The sequence below is a fragment of the Hylaeus volcanicus genome, chromosome 4 (assembly GCF_026283585.1).
Source record: "Hylaeus volcanicus isolate JK05 chromosome 4, UHH_iyHylVolc1.0_haploid, whole genome shotgun sequence".
Taxonomy (NCBI): Eukaryota; Metazoa; Arthropoda; class Insecta; order Hymenoptera; family Colletidae; genus Hylaeus; species Hylaeus volcanicus.
In genome coordinates this window covers 9884088-9902427 of record NC_071979.1, presented here as the reverse complement: position 1 = coordinate 9902427, position 18340 = coordinate 9884088, and the positions used below count along the sequence as shown (strand labels likewise).

General features: G+C 43.5%; 1 protein-coding gene across 3 annotated transcripts in view; it reads left to right on the top strand.

The window, feature by feature from the left end:
* The window catches only part of LOC128875112 (zwei Ig domain protein zig-8-like), a 36794-nt gene extending 22343 nt beyond the window's left edge, over positions 1 to 14451 (top strand). For 2 of the 3 annotated variants that reach the window (XM_054120466.1, XM_054120468.1), the window contains exons 4-7: positions 537 to 747; positions 9123 to 9250; positions 9695 to 9863; positions 10847 to 14451. In XM_054120466.1, the coding sequence (XP_053976441.1) occupies positions 537 to 747; positions 9123 to 9250; positions 9695 to 9863; positions 10847 to 10938 (600 nt within the window). In that variant the 3' untranslated portion in view covers positions 10939 to 14451. The remainder of the gene's footprint in view (positions 1 to 536; positions 748 to 9122; positions 9251 to 9694; positions 9864 to 10846) is intronic. The other variant, XM_054120469.1, reaches the window with a different exon arrangement.
* The last annotated feature ends 3889 nt before the right edge of the window (positions 14452 to 18340 follow it).

Sequence of the window (18340 nt, the reverse complement as noted above, 5' to 3'; positions counted from 1 at the left end):
ACAATTCTAGAGTTAATCCAAAGCAAAGTATATCGAGGTAGCAAATTTGATTTTATATCTTCAAAAAAGTTATTTTCTGTTCAAATATGAAAGAATGATATGATTCGAAATAATGAGCGAGCGATCAATTGGTTTTGCGAGTAGACTGGACATTACGCGAGATAGAAGTGGGTCGAGCGTAATGAATGGGCCGCGGTCTCAATTTTCCGGATTCGCGTGCGGATCGCGAACAGAGGCTCGCGATGATTGCTTAGCCGCAGCTTGTATGTCGAGCGTATTAATCTGTTAAATCGCGCCGACAAAAACGATTGAAATTGCCTTTTGAGCTGCAGGACGATCGTTAGCGTAGCCTGCCAAGGATAAAATAGCTTATGACTGTTAGGACGGCCTTGGATCGACAGTCTCAGTGGACATTGGCGTTCATTTGAAAATATAACGCGTATAAAAAATAATTTGCTCGAGTGTAAATGTACAAACTGACTAATAGCTCGTCTTGCGAAATGTGAAATCGATCTTAACAGTCGTTTTACTCTTAGGTATCTTGGGTGAGGCATCGAGACATACATCTATTAACGGTAGGTCGTTACACCTACACGAGCGATCAACGTTTCGAAGCGATGCACACTCGACATTCAGAAGAATGGACTCTGAGGATACGATACCCCCAGAAGAAGGATTCTGGTATCTACGAGTGCCAAATATCCACCACTCCACCCATCGGCCATCCCGTTTACCTCACCGTGGTTGGTGAGTCAGCGATCGCCTAAACTGGATGAAACTTTATTCGACTAAATCCAATAACACAATCCGAATTGGTTCATTTCTACGCTACTCACATTTTCTAGGTTCTTATGATCCTTACGGAAATGACTTTTTTTACGTTTAATTAATTTCACAGCCCCATAGCTGTACGAATATAACATACAAATCCGCAATTCGAACGATCCTTTTTTTCTTTGTAAGTTATTGTTCGCGATTATCGCGAATTCTACAGAGAATGTAGCGGGCGGTTAGAAGGAAGCTTGGGAAATCCTGTCCTAACGTATATGCTCGGATATTGGCTCGAAAGTCTTTCTCCTCTTTCGTTCGACCATAGGTGTACGTTATACAAGCGTCGCGGTGAAATTGCACCGTCATTTATACGAGACGGTCCGTTATTTGTGGCACAGCCAAGAAGGTGATTATTCGTGAAAGAATAACTCAGAAATAGAGAATAATGGTTTTACAAAATTAATAGATCGTTTTGTCGGTTACCTCGGAAGCGTTCGGCGTTGCTTCCGTTCATTGTCATCGAGATGCTTATGCCTCCGGAAGATGGTTTCCCTTCCTTGCTCGATACACGTCCTGACTCTATCGTATAATTACGTTGCTGGCGTGGTACATGGATTTCATCCATGTCCCCGCCGTAGCATGTACGATTAAACCGCAGATATGTATTTCATTGCTCCGCTACCTGCTTTGTTACGAAACTTGTTACGATAATCTACCTCAAAACTACGATATACGTGTCACAATTTTCCTGTCACTGCACTCGTTAAACTCGACACGATAAACGAACATTTATAATAATAAATATATTTCATATTACTAAAAATACAATCCTTTCTTTTCTCGAACGTACCATCGTTGGGAATTGTAAATCAACGCGAGATCGGAGAAATTTCACAGGATCTCGATCCGAACGTAACCGTTTCACGTACGTGTTTTCCGTAAGTTTAAATTTGTATGGGTCGCGTGCACTCCGATGAACTGACGAATCTAAAAGACTTCTGAAAGTAGGTTCCTCGATTCCTTTTTTTTTTTTTCTTGCGGTGAATTAAGCGCGAAAGAGGTGAAGACCAACGAGAGGGAGTCAAAGGAAAAAGGAGAAATAAGGGAGCGAAATAGGGGATCGAATCCAATAGATAACGTTGAAAGAGAGCAAGAGACATCGAAGGACGGAGCAGGAGATTCCGGCGATTTCTCTTCTTCCGTTTCTTTCGTGGAGCAATAGCTTCATTAGCTTCGGCGATAATTGGCTCCGTTCGTGACTCGCTTTCGCAAAACACTATCCGATCCTTGACGTCGTTATCCGTCCAAGGTCCAACTATGGGAGGCCCTTCCTGTTCTCTCGTCTCGATCATCCATCCGAAAGGAATCCACGTCCTGGATATCCGGTTCTGTGTAGGACACGAAGGTAATCGTTTAATTTCTCTTACCTCCCGTTCGCAGGATTTAAGCGTTACCAACTTACTCCAGGGCCCGATAATCGCCGCCGACGTTGATGAATCGTTGGCCCTTTCGATCGCGACTCGGACCCATCGATTATTCGCCAACGTAGAAGCAGCGTATAAAGATGCACAATTTAACTCTTACTCAATGTTATGCGTTGTTTGTTTGATAATAGTTGGAATATTTGGTATACTATCAGACGTGTCTAGACTTTTAGAAAATGGTTAACAAAAGAGAAAAGACGCAGTCTTTGTTAACATCAAAGCTGACAGCGTCGTGAAAAATAGAAAGCAAGCGCAGACGTCGAAGAACAGGTACTGATAGGCAAATGCTCGCTCTATTGTCCTGGCCTTTCGTGTTTCGTACAAACATGGATACGCATCGAAAGACAGCAAACGCTCTCATGGGTTCTAGCTTCTTTTACGACGTCTAATAAAGGAACAATACCTACTAGGACGGATCAAAGAACAATTGTCTGATATTCAATTCCATTCGCAGCACCCGATATCCGTAAACTTGCCACGTTCGAATTGAATCTTTCAAATTCAACTTTATCACGTTGTGTTCTTAATACATAAGTATCCTTCGTCATGACTTTGCCTCGAAATAGTCGAAATCCACGTCGGACGTTTGCTTCAAATGTCTTATGCGTTCAGGTACAAGAATAGAGTCTATGAGATTAAAACGAAAGGAGAAGAGAAGACTAAAAATCGAAAGTATATTTTCCTGGAGTTTTCGCGTCCGATTTCGTGCCCTGGCTCGTTCTACTTTCCCGCGAAATTGAATTTGCGGAATTGAGTCAAGACGACATTTGCCTCGACTTTTTTCCTCTTTCCTCCGTTCCCGCTTTTAATTCCATAAAACGAACTTCGTTTCCGCTAATGCGAACAAAAAGGGGTATTTAAACATTTTAACCTCGGAGCTCCATTACAGGAATAAAGTTAATTTCTCCAACGTCAAACCGGAACGCATTCATTGTCGTGTTCCCCTGTACTCGAAAATAACATTTTCGCCAACGTTTGCCGCTGAACTTTCAAGTTAAGATCTTAATTACCGACCCTGTAAAAGGATTAGGGCTTTATTATTGTCCAAAGGTAAGGAAAACGTTCATTCGTGATTGTATTTTTTGAAGTTGCTCGCCGTAATCGCCAAGAAAACGTTGAGTTCGACGATAGAACTATATCTTCGAATTACTCTGTAGCGGTAATTTGTCCCTCTCCAAGCTTTCAAAGCTCCGCTCTACTTTGTCAAGAAATATTTAAAAGTACATTTCGTACGGGGGTAAACGATAAGGCTAAGGAGGCGATTATATTCCGTTCGAAGCAGAACGAAATTTTGCCACTACATTGCGCTTCGCTTTAGAAACAAGGTGAATGTATGTAACGATTACGAAAATCTCGATAGTTGGTTCTTAGTCGTTAAAAGCCAGTGCCATTACCAAAGAACGTCCCGTTCTTTAAGGGGCTTACAAGCGAACGTAACGAGAATGGGTCGCGAGTGAACTCGACCGATAGTCGTTTTCGGTCTGATTTAATACCATTACGTTTAACTCCAGAGACCAGAGCTACCGTTCTCACGATATGTTACCTTGCTTGTTCGCGATGTGTGGAAGAACGAAGAAATCTCCTATGTTTCTTGATTCGTTTTACGACCGGAAGCGGGATAATTTCTCATTAAAACGTAAGTAGAAAATGTGGAATAAAATTTCTTTCACAGAAATGTACGAAGGAAATTAGTTGTGCAAATTTGTTTAATCTTTCGTTAAGGAAAATAAAGAGGTAGAATCGAGCACATTAGCTACAACTTGAAAAGAAAGTCGAATAAGGTGCGTATTTTAACGAATTTCTCGGTTAAGGTAATCGTGGTCCTCGCATGAGAGCCACGTAAAGGTAGAAAGCGATTCGTTCGAGAAGAAATGTTTCGCATCGGATCGTAGAACGGAGGCTCGCCACAAGGAATCTTGTTTCTCGATAAAATCGCTCCTCGGCACGGCCGCGCCGTGGTCTCGCGCAATTTATTGCTAATACGCGCCACGTAACCGTCATTGTGACGGATTAACGAGGCGCCGTTGAAAATGCAAAAAGCTTTAATTTCAATGACTATGGGGCCGCGTGTACAGAACGGGCTGAATAATTACAAGGTAAAAGGGGAGGCCGGATCATCGTGATAACAATACTCGAACCTCGCCGTTACGACGTGCTATTGTAATTACCTCTCGTGCTTCGAGTGCAACGTGCTATTTTCGCGAAAATACCAGGGGTGCACGCGCGATGCACGATACACCGTTATTCCTACGGCAGCCAACTCCTTCCCTTCTTTCATCGTGTTCTAACTGCGGTTCGCGAGGAGGTTACATTAGTTGAATAATTACCTTCGAAAATTTACAATGTAGGGAGCTCTACGCTCTTGAATCGTTAGCTTTGGAATGAGAATATAGGTACACCGAAAGAGACGAATGTTTGGATAAAGATATTCGAGGAAAATATTCGTCGATAGCTAACCTATCGACGAATCTACGGTCGGGACAGAAACGATTCACCTGCCAAAGTCAGTTTCCCGATTGTGAATGACTCCGTGAATCGACTTCCACACTTTTACGCAACCCTTGCTCGCCTCTCCGTTTGAAAGATGAAGAGGATGTGTTTGCAGATGAAGCGAGCCTGGAGCAAAAAAGCAAGGGATGAACTTGTAAAGCATCCCGACGGTGACTCGAAGTCTGACCCTCGATGGTTTACGAGAGATCAATTGATTATACTCTGTTTATAGCATCCCTGTCGTCCGTCTTTTATTTTTCCTCTCCTCGTTCCCTCATTCTGGCCAAGATGCAATATCGATCCCAGTTCTGTCATCGAATTTTCGAAAACTGGAGATACTCGGAACGATCGCGATAGCGGAGTTTCTCCGCGCATTAAAACTTGCTACGCTAATTGCGGCTCATCGAGAGGGTGAAAGCGCCGATGATCCGAACCAGGCTAGGGATTTTCGACTTTGCGGATTAAAGTGGCACCCGAGGGCGAAGTTTGTAAATTTTCATGGCGTTTATTTGTGCGTTTTGAAAGGGGTCGACCAGCGTAACGTCGTCGGCGGCGATGGCAGCAGCGGCAACGGGAAAAGCTTTTAACGACTGAGGAGCAGTTGGGTATATCTGTTACCGTATCAGGTACAGCGGCAGGAGTGCATTGCTTAATCCTGTTTCGATAATCCTCTCATCGCCACCGGTACATTCGACCAAGTAACTCCCCGACTATAGCAAGCAGGTTTGGTGCGATTGGAAAAGTATGGTAGCAATCAAAGACGAGATTAAAATAAATTAACTCGGGCTTTTCTAATTCCATGTGGTCGAAAACTGTCTTTGATGCATCTTTGTAACAAAAAAAAAAAAAAAAACAGCAAAGATGTGCAACACATTCAACTCCAAGAATTGGTTAATTACCTTGTTTAGTTGCAATAATACGGAACGTACTCGTTCGTGCGTAGAATTATAATTATAAATTCTTGTAGTCGGTTGAACCGCGTCGATCCATTACACCAACACACGTTTTAAACGCTCGGTCCTCGTCGCGCTAGCGTGGCGCGAAAATTGGTTCTACCGCACAGACCTGACACTGGCGTTCGTTGGAGGGTTCGATTGATGAAATGGACAATGTGGGATGGGCGAATAGCGTTAGACGCCGCAGAAAGCGTGTGCAGGTTGAACAGAACGGGATGGGGGTGGATTGGGATGGGATGGTATGGGATGGGAACGGGGCGGCGGTGTAGCGACGATTATCGTTACACGTCGAGCGGGCAAGCAATTTCTGGGGAAGCATCGGTTAATCCGGTTTCGATAATCCTCTCATCGTCGCCGGTAGATTCGGCCAGGTGGAGATTCGGTCGGAAGGAAACAGGGCGGTTGTAAGAGCGAACTGGAGAGGGGGTGGGAGTACGATAGACGTCTCGTATAATAAAACAGAGAAGGGATTAACGGCTCGCGGTGGGTACGGGTGATATAAAGTTTCGTTAGTTCAATACGGTGGCGAATGATTTCCAATCCTGGCGGGGCGCCAACCTCTTTCCAGACGGTTTGACTGAAATAAAGAATGTCATATCGAGAATTGGCCGAAAGTAATGTCCCGTGCGGTAGAACGCATCGTAAGCACAGGCCTAGCTCGGAGGAGACGTTATTTTCTGGGATTATCGCGAATGATAAAACTGCTCCGTCATCCTTGTCGGAAATAACGATCCAACGGGTTGTCAGTCGATCGCGGTCGAAAATAACCGCGAGCTTTTACCAGGCCTTCCATTAGGATTGTACTCGCGGTCGAACGACGCGGTGTCTCGTGAAAATTTATCGTTCGACTGTGATTAATCCGTTCCGAAAACATATTACAGCTTGCTCCGGCAAACCGCCGACAAACGCCTATCCGACTGCATTCCAGGTAAACGGACATGCGCTATCGATCGATCAGTCGCCACTTTCGAACTACCGTGAATAGGACCTTATAGCACCGAGCAAAATACGCAGTTGAAAATTCTTGGAAAAGTGATCGAACGCATGGGTCCACGGAATATCGGTGTATTTTAATCACGATTCTCGATAAAATACCGTCTAGGTTAGTGTATCGGAAGGGTAGGATCGGAGCGGCGTAGTCTGGCTCGATTTTCGTGCCGAAGAGCAACCACTCGAGACGAGCAAAAGGGCAGCTATCGATGGACGCGTACACGGACGCAATCAATTTCTATCGGTAATGGCATGGACGGAAGATTATTATCGGTCGGAGGAATGCTCGTCCCTGTGATAGAACGACGGGGACGGCGAACTGACCGAGGATATGGCGCGTAACATATGGGAACCGTAGCTTCTGAAACCGGAGACCAGACCCGAACGGTTTCAGCCGACGGTAATAATGCATGCGCCGGTTGCACGCTCGTCCCGCGTTCGTCCCAGGTTAAGCCACACTCGATACCGTCAGCTGTGTGTATATCCGACGGGGTAACGTCCTCGATCACGGCGAAAGGACGCCACTGAGTCCGGCATTATTGTCCTTTCGAACCCTGGTCACGATTTTCAGCCGCAATGGAAATCGCTTTGCGAGACGCTCAACCTTTCCGCTGTCGTCGCGCAAGGGGAACCGTCATTATCGATCCCAGCCTCCTTTCACGTTCCAGAATAATTTATCTCTGCTTTCGGAAGGTGTTGTCGCGACCGGTCACATCGAAACTGATCATCCAAGTGTTTCGAGATGAAACGCCATATACCGAATAGGATAAATCACTTTTATCAAAGTCAAAAGAAAAAACTAGAATCGTTCTTTCTACAATCGCTAAATCAACTTGATTAGATCACAGGATTTCGGTGTATCAACGTAGACGGTGATTCTATTCTTTGCGAAGCGTCGATTCGCTACCCTTCTACTTGTTAGCTTTTTTACAAAGAGCAAAGAGCAGTGGTGATTCAATTGCGGCGAAAGTCGCGGTCGAGTGTACGTATCCGGTACCTCCTCGATTTATTTCCTGACGTTACGAAGCTCGAACAAAGATCGATTAGGAGCGGAGATCGATGACTTGGTCAGATATTGATTCGCCAAATTAGTCGAACGTTACGGATTCTCGTGGGATAAAGCTACTGGGCTATCGGAAGCAAGTGTCGTCGATACAGGAAGTACCAACCATTTAATCTGCTCAACGTGTTTGTTTGTAATGCACGATTTACCTTACACGCGAACCTGATCCCGTTACTATTTTTCGTTGTCGCTAAAAACAGTTTTAAGGGAATAAACAAAGACGGTATCCTGTACGTTCTACATGTTACGCTCGGTCACGTAACTTTCTTACCGTACCACGTATATAACTAGAACACTTTACGGCGCGCAGCGTAACTTGTACGAAACGTTCTACCTTCGCAGAGAGCAAACGACTCAATTTTCACTCGAGACGTATTTGCCCAAGAATGTACAACCCTCTTACGCCGGAGACACCGAAAATAGAACATAGGTACATGCGAACAACGTCGGCCGGCAAATCATGGCTGACCAAAGAGAATTCGAGAAACTCGAGGAATCCCCACGGTCGCGCTTCTTCTTCCTCGCGTTGGTAAACGGTTGCGCGGGTAAACCTGTTATTCCTTGCTACAAAATGTCACGGGAATAGCAAGGCTGGACTACACAGATGATTACCAACGCGACTATTTGCTTCATACCGGATGATACACGATAAACGTTTGAGTCCTGCCCCTTGCGACCGACCACGGGCATAATTGAGACTTTTGGAGGCAAATATATTTACTCGATCACTTCGAAACCAAACTCGAATTTTGTTAGTTCTTGTGCCCAGGGACACAAACCTCGCCCTGAGGAAGCTCCGAGACCAGCTTCGTCGAATTATACTTTCGAATGATTCAAATTGAGACGAGGCTTCTCAAATTCTTTCTTAATAGAATACTTGAAAAGTAATTTCGAGGGATAAGTGAATTTTTCGTCGAGATTGTTGAGTAAACGATACGTTTTACCAGAAAAGTAGATATATTCCGTAGCAGTCCAGCCTTAAGTTGATTGTGCGCGACACGAATTCTTTCGAGACGAAATTCCCAGCCATGTAGAATTGATCCAATCGGTATTCCCTCGGTCGAGTCTTGCTTTCAAGGAACGGTATCGGATATATATCGTATCAAGAGATCTCCGTCCAGCGTTATTGGATTTTATTCGACGGGCCGACCCGCTCTTTGCGTCTAACGCTAAGATTGAATTTGAACATAGCCGGACAAAAACCAACGTTCCCGTTCGAACAAACAGTTTCTTTTCTCCGTATACGAGAAACATCGAGACCGCTACTTTTCCTTGCCGTCGCGTCGGTTACCGTATTTGTCCGCGTATCGAATCCGCGTGTGGAATATTCGAAACTTTATTAGGATAAAATAAATGTTGTGTTCGCAGAACCAGTCACAGAGATCTCTGGAGGTCCAGCGCTCTTCATCAACAAGGATAGTACGATAAACCTGACGTGTTTGGTGAAATACGCTCCCGAGCCACCGACCGCGATCGTTTGGAGCCACAATCGCGAGGTAAGCGTTCCCGTTGAAAACGTCACTTCGTCGACCAACTTTTTTTTTTATCCCGCGACCCGTACGATAATGTGTAGGCGACGCTTAAGTCTGTTTCACGGACCAAGGTATGCCGTGTCGAGCTGTAATACCACGTCGAGAAGAATATTAACACGCCTGGCATCGATCGGGTACACGATGTGTCCGTCTGAGTAAAAACGCGAACGGAAAGTAGCTTTCAAGGGAGTTCCGGAGCTACCCTCGAACGGGCCGCAGTCTGAAAACGTGTTTTAGAGGGATTTGTCCCGCGATGCATCTCGCCACTTAGAAGAGACACTTCCCGTCACCACTTGTCCTCTCTGGCACCGCCCTTGCCACCGTCTCTGCCGCAAAGTACCTTTATTCGTAGCTAGTCACGTCACAGTCGGATAATGCGAGACGCTGTCTATCCTCTTTCTTTCGCAGGCGATTAACTTCGACTCGCCGAGGGGTGGCATCAGCCTGGTCACGGAGAAAGGACCGGTGACATCCAGCCGCTTGCTCATTCAAAAAGCGATCGAAAAAGACTCCGGGCTTTACACGTGCTCTCCAAGCAACACTCGTCCGAACAGCGTACGGGTTTACATTGTTAACGGTAAAAGAAAACATACGACTGCCGCTCGTCAACCTATTTCGCCGCGACACGGTTTCCCTAGGAAACTGCTTCTCCATTTACCCACGAGTGCAGTCAATTGCTCCACTACACAGCTTCCTGTTTCTTTCTTTCTTTCTTTCTTTCTTTCTTTCTTTCTTTCTTTCTTTCTTTCTTTCTACGTTTGCGCGGACCAAAGGAACTATGCTCGAATCTCGTGATCGCGTTTCACACGAAAACTTGCTAGCGCTCCAACTGATTTCTAAACAAACACGTGAAAAGATGAAACGGACGGTCAACATTTCGAATTTCGAATTTCACGCGTAGGGTCAATTGCTAGCTTATAAAAGTATGAAAATAGCGGTACAATCGCGATTAGTTTTGTTGTTACCTAACGATCTACGTACAGACACCGCGTAAACGAGTTTCACTAGTCGCATAATCAAAATGAAATCTTTGGTTGCGTACAAGTTGGCTCCTTTCGCGCGACAACCCGAAGGAACTGAGAAACTTCATGGAAGAGCGTTCGTTGCGAGCGAACGCGGCGTTGCAAGCAGTTTCAGGAGTTTCCGAAATTTCATTTACGTACCTACTACTCCGGCGTATTAGGAGACGCTGTTCGCTCGTAATTTTATGTAATTACGCAAACTAAGTGGAAATGTTGACGCGTTCGCCTGCCATCGGTCGGGCAGGGAATCATCTTTCTTGGGAAGAGGAGAGCTTCGCTATGAACGACATTTTCGAATACCGTGGGGCGTACGAAAATGGAAGGAGCCAACGAAACCTCGACGCTACGATCGAACATGCGTTAGCCTTTCTATATTTCCAAATCAAAATAACTTCTAACTTGTTTATGAATAATCCATCAAACTTAATTTTCGTAAACACTGTATCGTGCCTTTCAATTTTCACCATGCAAACTTGATACGTTGATGGATAAGTTCAAAAATTAACAATCGATCGTTGTAAATTTATGTCTGTTCCAGAACATCCAGCGGCAATGCATCACGGCAGCGGTAACAGAATGTCCGCGACATTACTTACTCTTGTTCTACTTCTCTCGTCGATCGTTCGATGATCGCGAGCGGTTGTAATCGCGGTGTAAACTATTCGAATGTTACGAAACGAAGTCGATGGAGTTGAACTTCGTTCGGAGAAACACGCCCATCACTTACATCCCTGTAAATACTTGATCGATGATGCGCGTTCTTCCCAGGAATTACAAGAATCTACCTGTTTTTTTTTATCACTTTTTCTTTCGATCTCTTTACCGTCGAATGTTTACGTGTTTTCAGCCGATGAAATTATCGAGCCCCGTTGGATGGAACTCCGTGAAACGTATGTATAAATGTATCTATTCTACTTCATAAGTATCTTCATAAGTACTCTTCTATGTTGGAGTCCCTCGCAGACTTAATAGAACGCGCATGATTGGTTAAGCATTAAACAGCACGAGTAGCACGATAAGCACGATAATCACATCTTACGATCGATCGTACAAAACTGTTTGTCTTGCTAGAAATTATACGAGAGAAAATTTCGTTCCGTAGCGATTGACGACAAACAAATCTAGCAGTTGTTTCGAGCCAACGCGAACGCGTTCATTACCATTTGATACTCGTTCGTCGAAAGCACCCCACCGATCGGGGCGGTTTTTTAACGAGCGTTTGCCAGCGAGTGGTCTCGAGCACGCAGTGTGACGTAACTCCGCGATCGAGTGAATAACCGAATTACAACGGGACAGCTACCATCGAACCAGAATTTATGTAATTAAATAAAAAACACGTTCGGAACACTATCGGGGGAAACGTCGCCGTGGCGTTCCGATAATAAACTCGCTTCTCTCCGACTTGGAAACTTTCGCATTATTCCGCCGTTTCGATACGTACGCCTGGAGGAGAATAAGCGACTTCTAGGCAACTTGGTATCACGGCAAACTTGTTACATTCTATTCCTTCTCGTTCGGAAATAGAATCAACGTGTTTCGGAGAGACGTGTTGTCTCCTGTATTGCGCGCGAGTAATCGGTTTACTAAAAGAGAACGGAACTATACGATACGCGAGAAATAATCGATTAATACATCGATCGTTCCAATTAGAGTACCGTTCTACGCAACAATTATTTATCGATAAAAATTTTAAGTAAGCGCTCTTTTATCCATACCGAATTCCTTCGAATTAATTCGTTTCGATGAATTGTTTTATTTGGAAAGTTATCGAAGGGATCTCAGTTGGTACATATCAAAGAGAACGATTCGCGAAAGTTTCAAATCGACGAATCAACGAGGAAAAGTCGCAGAGGAGACAAATTTCAAACCGTAAGAGAAGGTTCAAGCGAAGCCACGTACGCGTAAATGTGAAGAAAACTTGATAGCCATTTAAAGCATGTAAAATCATCTTTTTCGCGTCCACGGTAAGCATGTTTCTCATCCAGGATTTATTTCAAAGAAATTCCTAAAGGCTATGGGAAACGTAGGTCGCATCGTAACGCATCGAGAAAAAGATAAAGAGAATCACGGTAATGCGACGGAACTTTGCGAAGCTGAGAAGCCGAGAACAAGTTTCCTTTTTCAATTAAAAATGTGAGTTCTCATTGCACATCGCCACGCTTTAAGGAAAAACGCTGTTGCCGAGGATTAAGGAAAGAAACGGAGAAACAGTTTGCTCGTAAGCTGTGCCGGACTACTTGTACCGATTACTACTTAACTTTCCTCCTTTTACCGAATCGTTTAAACCATCGTGATTACAGAAAATAGTGATTACTTCCTTTTTACAGTTTCCTTTCACACGCAAGGTACCGTCGCTTCACTGTACACTCTTGCGTTTTAGTTCGATGAGAAAATTCTACCAAAAGAAAGAACATTAAAATATCCATTTCGAAATGTTTGATCGAGTAACGAGTTCGTATAAATGTTTCAAACATAAACGTTAACTTTTAGTACTTTTCTACGATCGTTATCGCTTTCGTTCTATCATCTTCCACTACCTTTCGTAATATCCTTGCATTGACCCTGAATTCTACAGACTTTGTTATTCGATCTAACGTGTTCAATGATCTATGGAATCGAAGATAGATAGGTTTACGTTCCTTTCAAAGTATGCTTCAATCGCAGAAACGCAAATGTGGTTGTATCGTTATGTATATTTCTATAACTGTCATTGTTTTACACGACACATAGTAGTCGCGTTTTTGTTACACCCGAGGGACCACGAAGGTTAAGCAAAGATGGACGGTCCAATTATCCTCGTTAACAAATACTATTCGAAAAGTGAAAGACAGGTGTTGAAACGAATCGAGATATCTCCTTAACAGCAGATGAAACAGTTAACGCATTCGCTGCCAAGAAATTAAAAGTTTGAAACTAGTTTAGAGACAGCGGCAGAGCTTTCTTATCAAATTCGGATTTATAACGTGTTAAATTTATAAAAATTACCGTTCGTGTTGTTGTTTTGTCGAATTCGTCGGCAGCGAACGCGAGAAGTACGCGAGTAAATCTTCACGTAACGCGAGTCTTTCACCTAAATCATAACAGTCACGACGATTTAATTGTATTCCACGTTATTCACTAGTACCACGATACCGTTAACTTTAAGCGTTTTTATAGAACTCAAAGAACGATGTCTCGTAGCTATTAAATATGAACGATAAGCGTTACTTAACATTGTTAGTTCGACAGCGACGTAAAGATTAGTCGTTACGTCTTCACCGTTTAAGTAATTTTTTACAAGTGTAAATAATTAAGAAACTCGTACTTTATAGGCGACTACTCTAATTTCTTCGTTGTAGCTATTTGTTAGATTAAAGAGAAAGTTTATCCTGTCGAATGTTATTCTCGAGAGTAATTAAGAAAATATCAATTTACCATATCTAAACTTGAATTCAGTTATTGAACGGGAATCTTCATATTTTTTTTTTAATCACTCGCGAGAAAGGGCATAGGCAGAGAAATTTCTAACTTTATCGGTGGACATGCTATTATAGAATACAGACAACGAAAATTCCAGGCAGAGATTACTTAATCATTTGTCCTCCTTCCATTTCTTTTAAAAATCTATAAAAACAAACAAAACTTTTACCAACATCTCCGTCTAATTTCTCTGGATTTGATGCTTGAGTTCACAGAAATGGAAACGAATCGAGGACTCGTAAACGATCGAGACTCGTCTCATTCACGTCGTAAGCCGTTCAATAATAAATTTGACAGCATTCGCCATGGAAAGATTGCGAAACAGCTTCCTTGCCCCAAGCCTTTGCTCTCGTCGTTTCATGTTACCGTAGACGACGCATTTCGAAGGAGCTGTTTTAATTAATTCGCGTCTCGACTGGTGCTAATTACCGTCCTTTTGCAGCGAGACTTTTTCGCGCGTTCTCCGCTTTGTAACATCAGCCGGTCACCCTCTTCAATCTTCCGTTAGATTTCACCTACCGTGGCTATTCACTCGGACGCCCCCATTCTCTCTTCAAGGCGTCATTTTTCTGCTTTCATTCCTTCTCGAGTAGAAACTACTTTTTTTTCGCGATTTAACGATGCCAAGGAAAATGTTTCAACTATGTAATCTATGTTTTGACAATATATAAATATTATACCAGACAGTATCGTTAGCCATTCCTTTGACTATTTTTCTTTCCAGATTTTCAAGTTCATCAAAATGGTGCTATAGTTTTCATTATCTCTATAGAATCGCTGCAACCTTTTGATAAATTAATTCGCGACCTCGTCCAATTTCCGACGAACAGTCGCCTTTAATGTACCTTCGCACTTTTACCCCTGGAGATCTTACGTTTTAGCAAGCAGCCGGCTCAATGTTTCCATTTCCGTTATACACTTCCGTTAATGAATAAAATTTAATTAAAAAGTTAGAGGAATTTCCGCGCAACAAATAGAGCCACGACGAAAGAAGTTCTAATTGGAAGGTCGACAGATTGTGTTCCACGCAATTATTTTCTGTAATTCTTTTATTTCCAAGGGAAAATCCCGCGCATCCCTCGTTTCGCGTAGCATTAATTATCTCACAGCCCCGGAACGCGGATTAATGTCTATCGATTTGTTTCTTTTACAATTTATCTCGATAAACTTTTCAAACGTTGTTTCATGAGATCATATTATCCAATTAATTATCGCGATAGTTTTATCACACAAACAAGTAAACAACGGCTCAAGTTTGACAAATGTTCTACAACTGAAATCAACCGTTTCCTCTCTTGATTTTCGAATCAGTCTAACACTAGGGTATATAAATGCATGCATCCAGATAGCAGATCGAACGTCGTCGTTGATTTAGCCAGTTAACGCAGGGTTAATACAATGGGTCAATCAGTAGACCCATGCAGATGTCTGTCCCTATTTGTATGTCCGCGCGTCGTCTAACGTTCCCGTTCAATGGTTACATCGTAACCCGCGTTTCAACGCTGCATTGTATCAGAAGTATACCTCGCGAGTGAACGCGTCCGATAATTACTTACCAACCACACGGGTCTCGTTGAAATTCAGTCGCTCCAATTAGTGGCTGAAACGCCGAATCTTTCCCGTCGCTGCTCACGAATTATTCAAACGTTCATCGGTGGTCGTCGATCCGACCAACAATTTTTGTATAGGAAATCCGTCAAAATTAATTGGCCTATACGAATGGGAACTTCTTGCTCTTTGGCCACTGAAATTCCTCGATAGCTCATCAGAATACTGTTTAAATAACATATTACTTGGTTATTCGCGTACCTAAAAGCACCACACAGTAATAGAGAGTTATGGGGGTTAACGAGAACCGTAGAAACTCAAGTTTCGGTTGAAGTTTTCGCGTCCAATAGCGATTTATGTGACCTAGCACCATCTGCAAGACGAATAAACGAACGTGTCAGGGAACGTCCTTAGGGATTCTCGGATTAGCGGAGAGTTTCTTCATAGTTGGAGAGTTAGTTGATAAATAGTTCGCGGGAGCAGAAGGAGGTTCCTTCGCAAAGACCTCGAGCTGCCAGAGGCTACTTTCTCTCGAAGCAGAGGCATCGCTCACGGTAGACTGTTAATTCTCGCTTCTAGGTCTTGATGGCCTTTTTATAGGTCGCAAGCAGCTTCGCCGCCAAAGTCCTACTTACGAAAGCACCCCACCGAGTGTACCATACTACCTAACTTGTTAGCGAAGAGGGGTTTGGAAGCTCGGGCCCACCACTCGTCGGAGACACAAGGAGTACTTTATTCACTGAGATCTTCGTCAATTATGGACAGCTTCTCTGATCGATCTCTTGTCAACTCTAGTTCTAGAAACCTCGCCGATACTCGTTGGAAAATTAACACCAAATTCGCTTAGAAGATCGATTCTTTTCGTCGCTACGGATGACAGAACGTAATTGGATGAAGAAATTCCAATATCACCGTTGACAAATTGGTGCATTAACGGATCAGAGATTCAGGATTCACAAACGAGCTATACGACCAAGTTCGTGGTACGCGCTTTCGAGAAAATTAAACACAGAATCAGCGTTAACGATCACCCCTGTTCCTCGAGACTGCCCCGAGGATACTGGTCGCTTTGACACTCGCCCCAAGAACAAAGCCCTCGACCGAAATTTCATTTAACTGTGAAATTGGGCGAATGATTCGATTGCTTTTCGGCTGACAAACTCCGCCTAAATACTTCGACATCGTTAGTATCTTGCATGAAAATGGACAAACTTCAGTTTACGAAAAGGTTTCCTTTCGATGACTTTTGGCAAAGTTTTCATACTATACGCGAAACACGTTTAATACGGGTAAAGTTGGCCACTCGATCTGTAGTAGTCTAATGTGTTCGTGATTAAACGCATTTTCGAGCTTGGAAGGAACCGAATAGAAAATAAATTCTATCGTGGCGAGCCATCTTTTGTCCCAGTTAGCGTCGAGCTTTCAGTGGAGTCAAAAGGGATGCTATTCCGCGGTTAAGTTTCCAAGGTAACTCTTACCAACCGGCAACAATGGATTTGTAAAGTTCAATTTAATTCGAGAGGCTGATTTATATGGTCCGAAGCGGCAGCGTTACGCTCCAACTGGCACTCCCTTCTTAATTACGTCTCCGGATTCGCTCGCACTGTTTTACGATTCGCATTTATCACGGACCTCGTAAGATTCCCGGCGAAAATATACTGCCGAGAAACAAGAGAGCGGGCCGCCGTTCGTTAAGACGTTTAATTTTATATACGCCTCTCAGCCTCGTTCCACCGACGAAGTCGCTACACCGTTATTTATTCTCTCCAACGAGCCCCGTGGAAGAGGGATAAAAAGCGGAGAACGACCGCGGATACTCGCGCAATTAATACGTAATCGTGCGGCAATTGTTCTTCATTCGTTTGCTTGCCTGTGTTTTTGCCCGTTGTTTCCAGCGCTTTGTTACTCGACTCATCGTACCAACGCAACGTGTTCCGCCTAAAAACCGACCGATCTGACCGCGATTTTTTAGCGCTTCATCTTTTTCTCGTTTCTGTTTCCAGAGGAAAAGATAAAGTAGGGTATTGTTGTCGAATGTAATCGAAAATAATACACGTTATCTATACGTTTAAATTAAAAAATGATCGAAGGTTGGTACCGAGGGAGAAGGACTCAACCTGCGTGTCAACTGCTTCAGGTACGCTGCTGCCGACCCCTGGCCTAGTTTAAAACATCCATACATGCTGCTTCGATGCACCTCCTCTTCCCAATCCTCGGCTCGTTCCTTCCACGCTTGCATCGATCGATTCTGAAATTTTACACCGACCATCACAAATCAAATATCTGCCAACTATCGCACGATTTTTTTTTTTATTTATTGGGATACGTAATGTAAGTCGGCAAAGAATTAAAATTTATTTTACATTTTTAATAACGTTATCGATAGATGATATTCGCGACCCACTTTTAGGTTGCTAAAGCACCGTTCCAGATACTCTCCCTTAAAACAGATATTGCTTCCTCTCTAAAATACTTGCGGCGCTTTTCCCGTCTTTTAAATTTCTCCCAAGAATATTCAAAGAAATCTGTGAATTACGGAAAGTAGAAAACAATGCGGAGGCGGTCGAACAACGCTTAATTAACCCGCCGTCAGCGGTCCTCGCGAGCAAAGCATCAGGATAATCGGCAACTTCAGCGAATAAAAGTATCGCTCGAGCATTTCCGAGAGGTGGAACGACACCCACGAGAACGATTCGAGCTCCTGCCTGGTCCTTTGGAAAAGCGTCGTTACGTTCTTGCGCGATTTTGCTTCCGGAAAACGGGACTGACCCTCTTCGAAAGGGTAGCCGTGGGGAAACGAAAACAGTCGACTAATTTCCTCCAACGACCAGCAAAAATAACTTCCACTCGTTATCGAGCTCGCGATAATAATCCGAACTGTAGAAACTCGTCTTTGACCAACTTCTATACGATAAACTTTGTAATAACAATAACTGCTCTTTTATTGTCCAATGTGTACAAAAAAGACTACATTACGCATTTTACGAATCACTTATTTTTTTCAAACGTGGAAAGAAATTTTAAT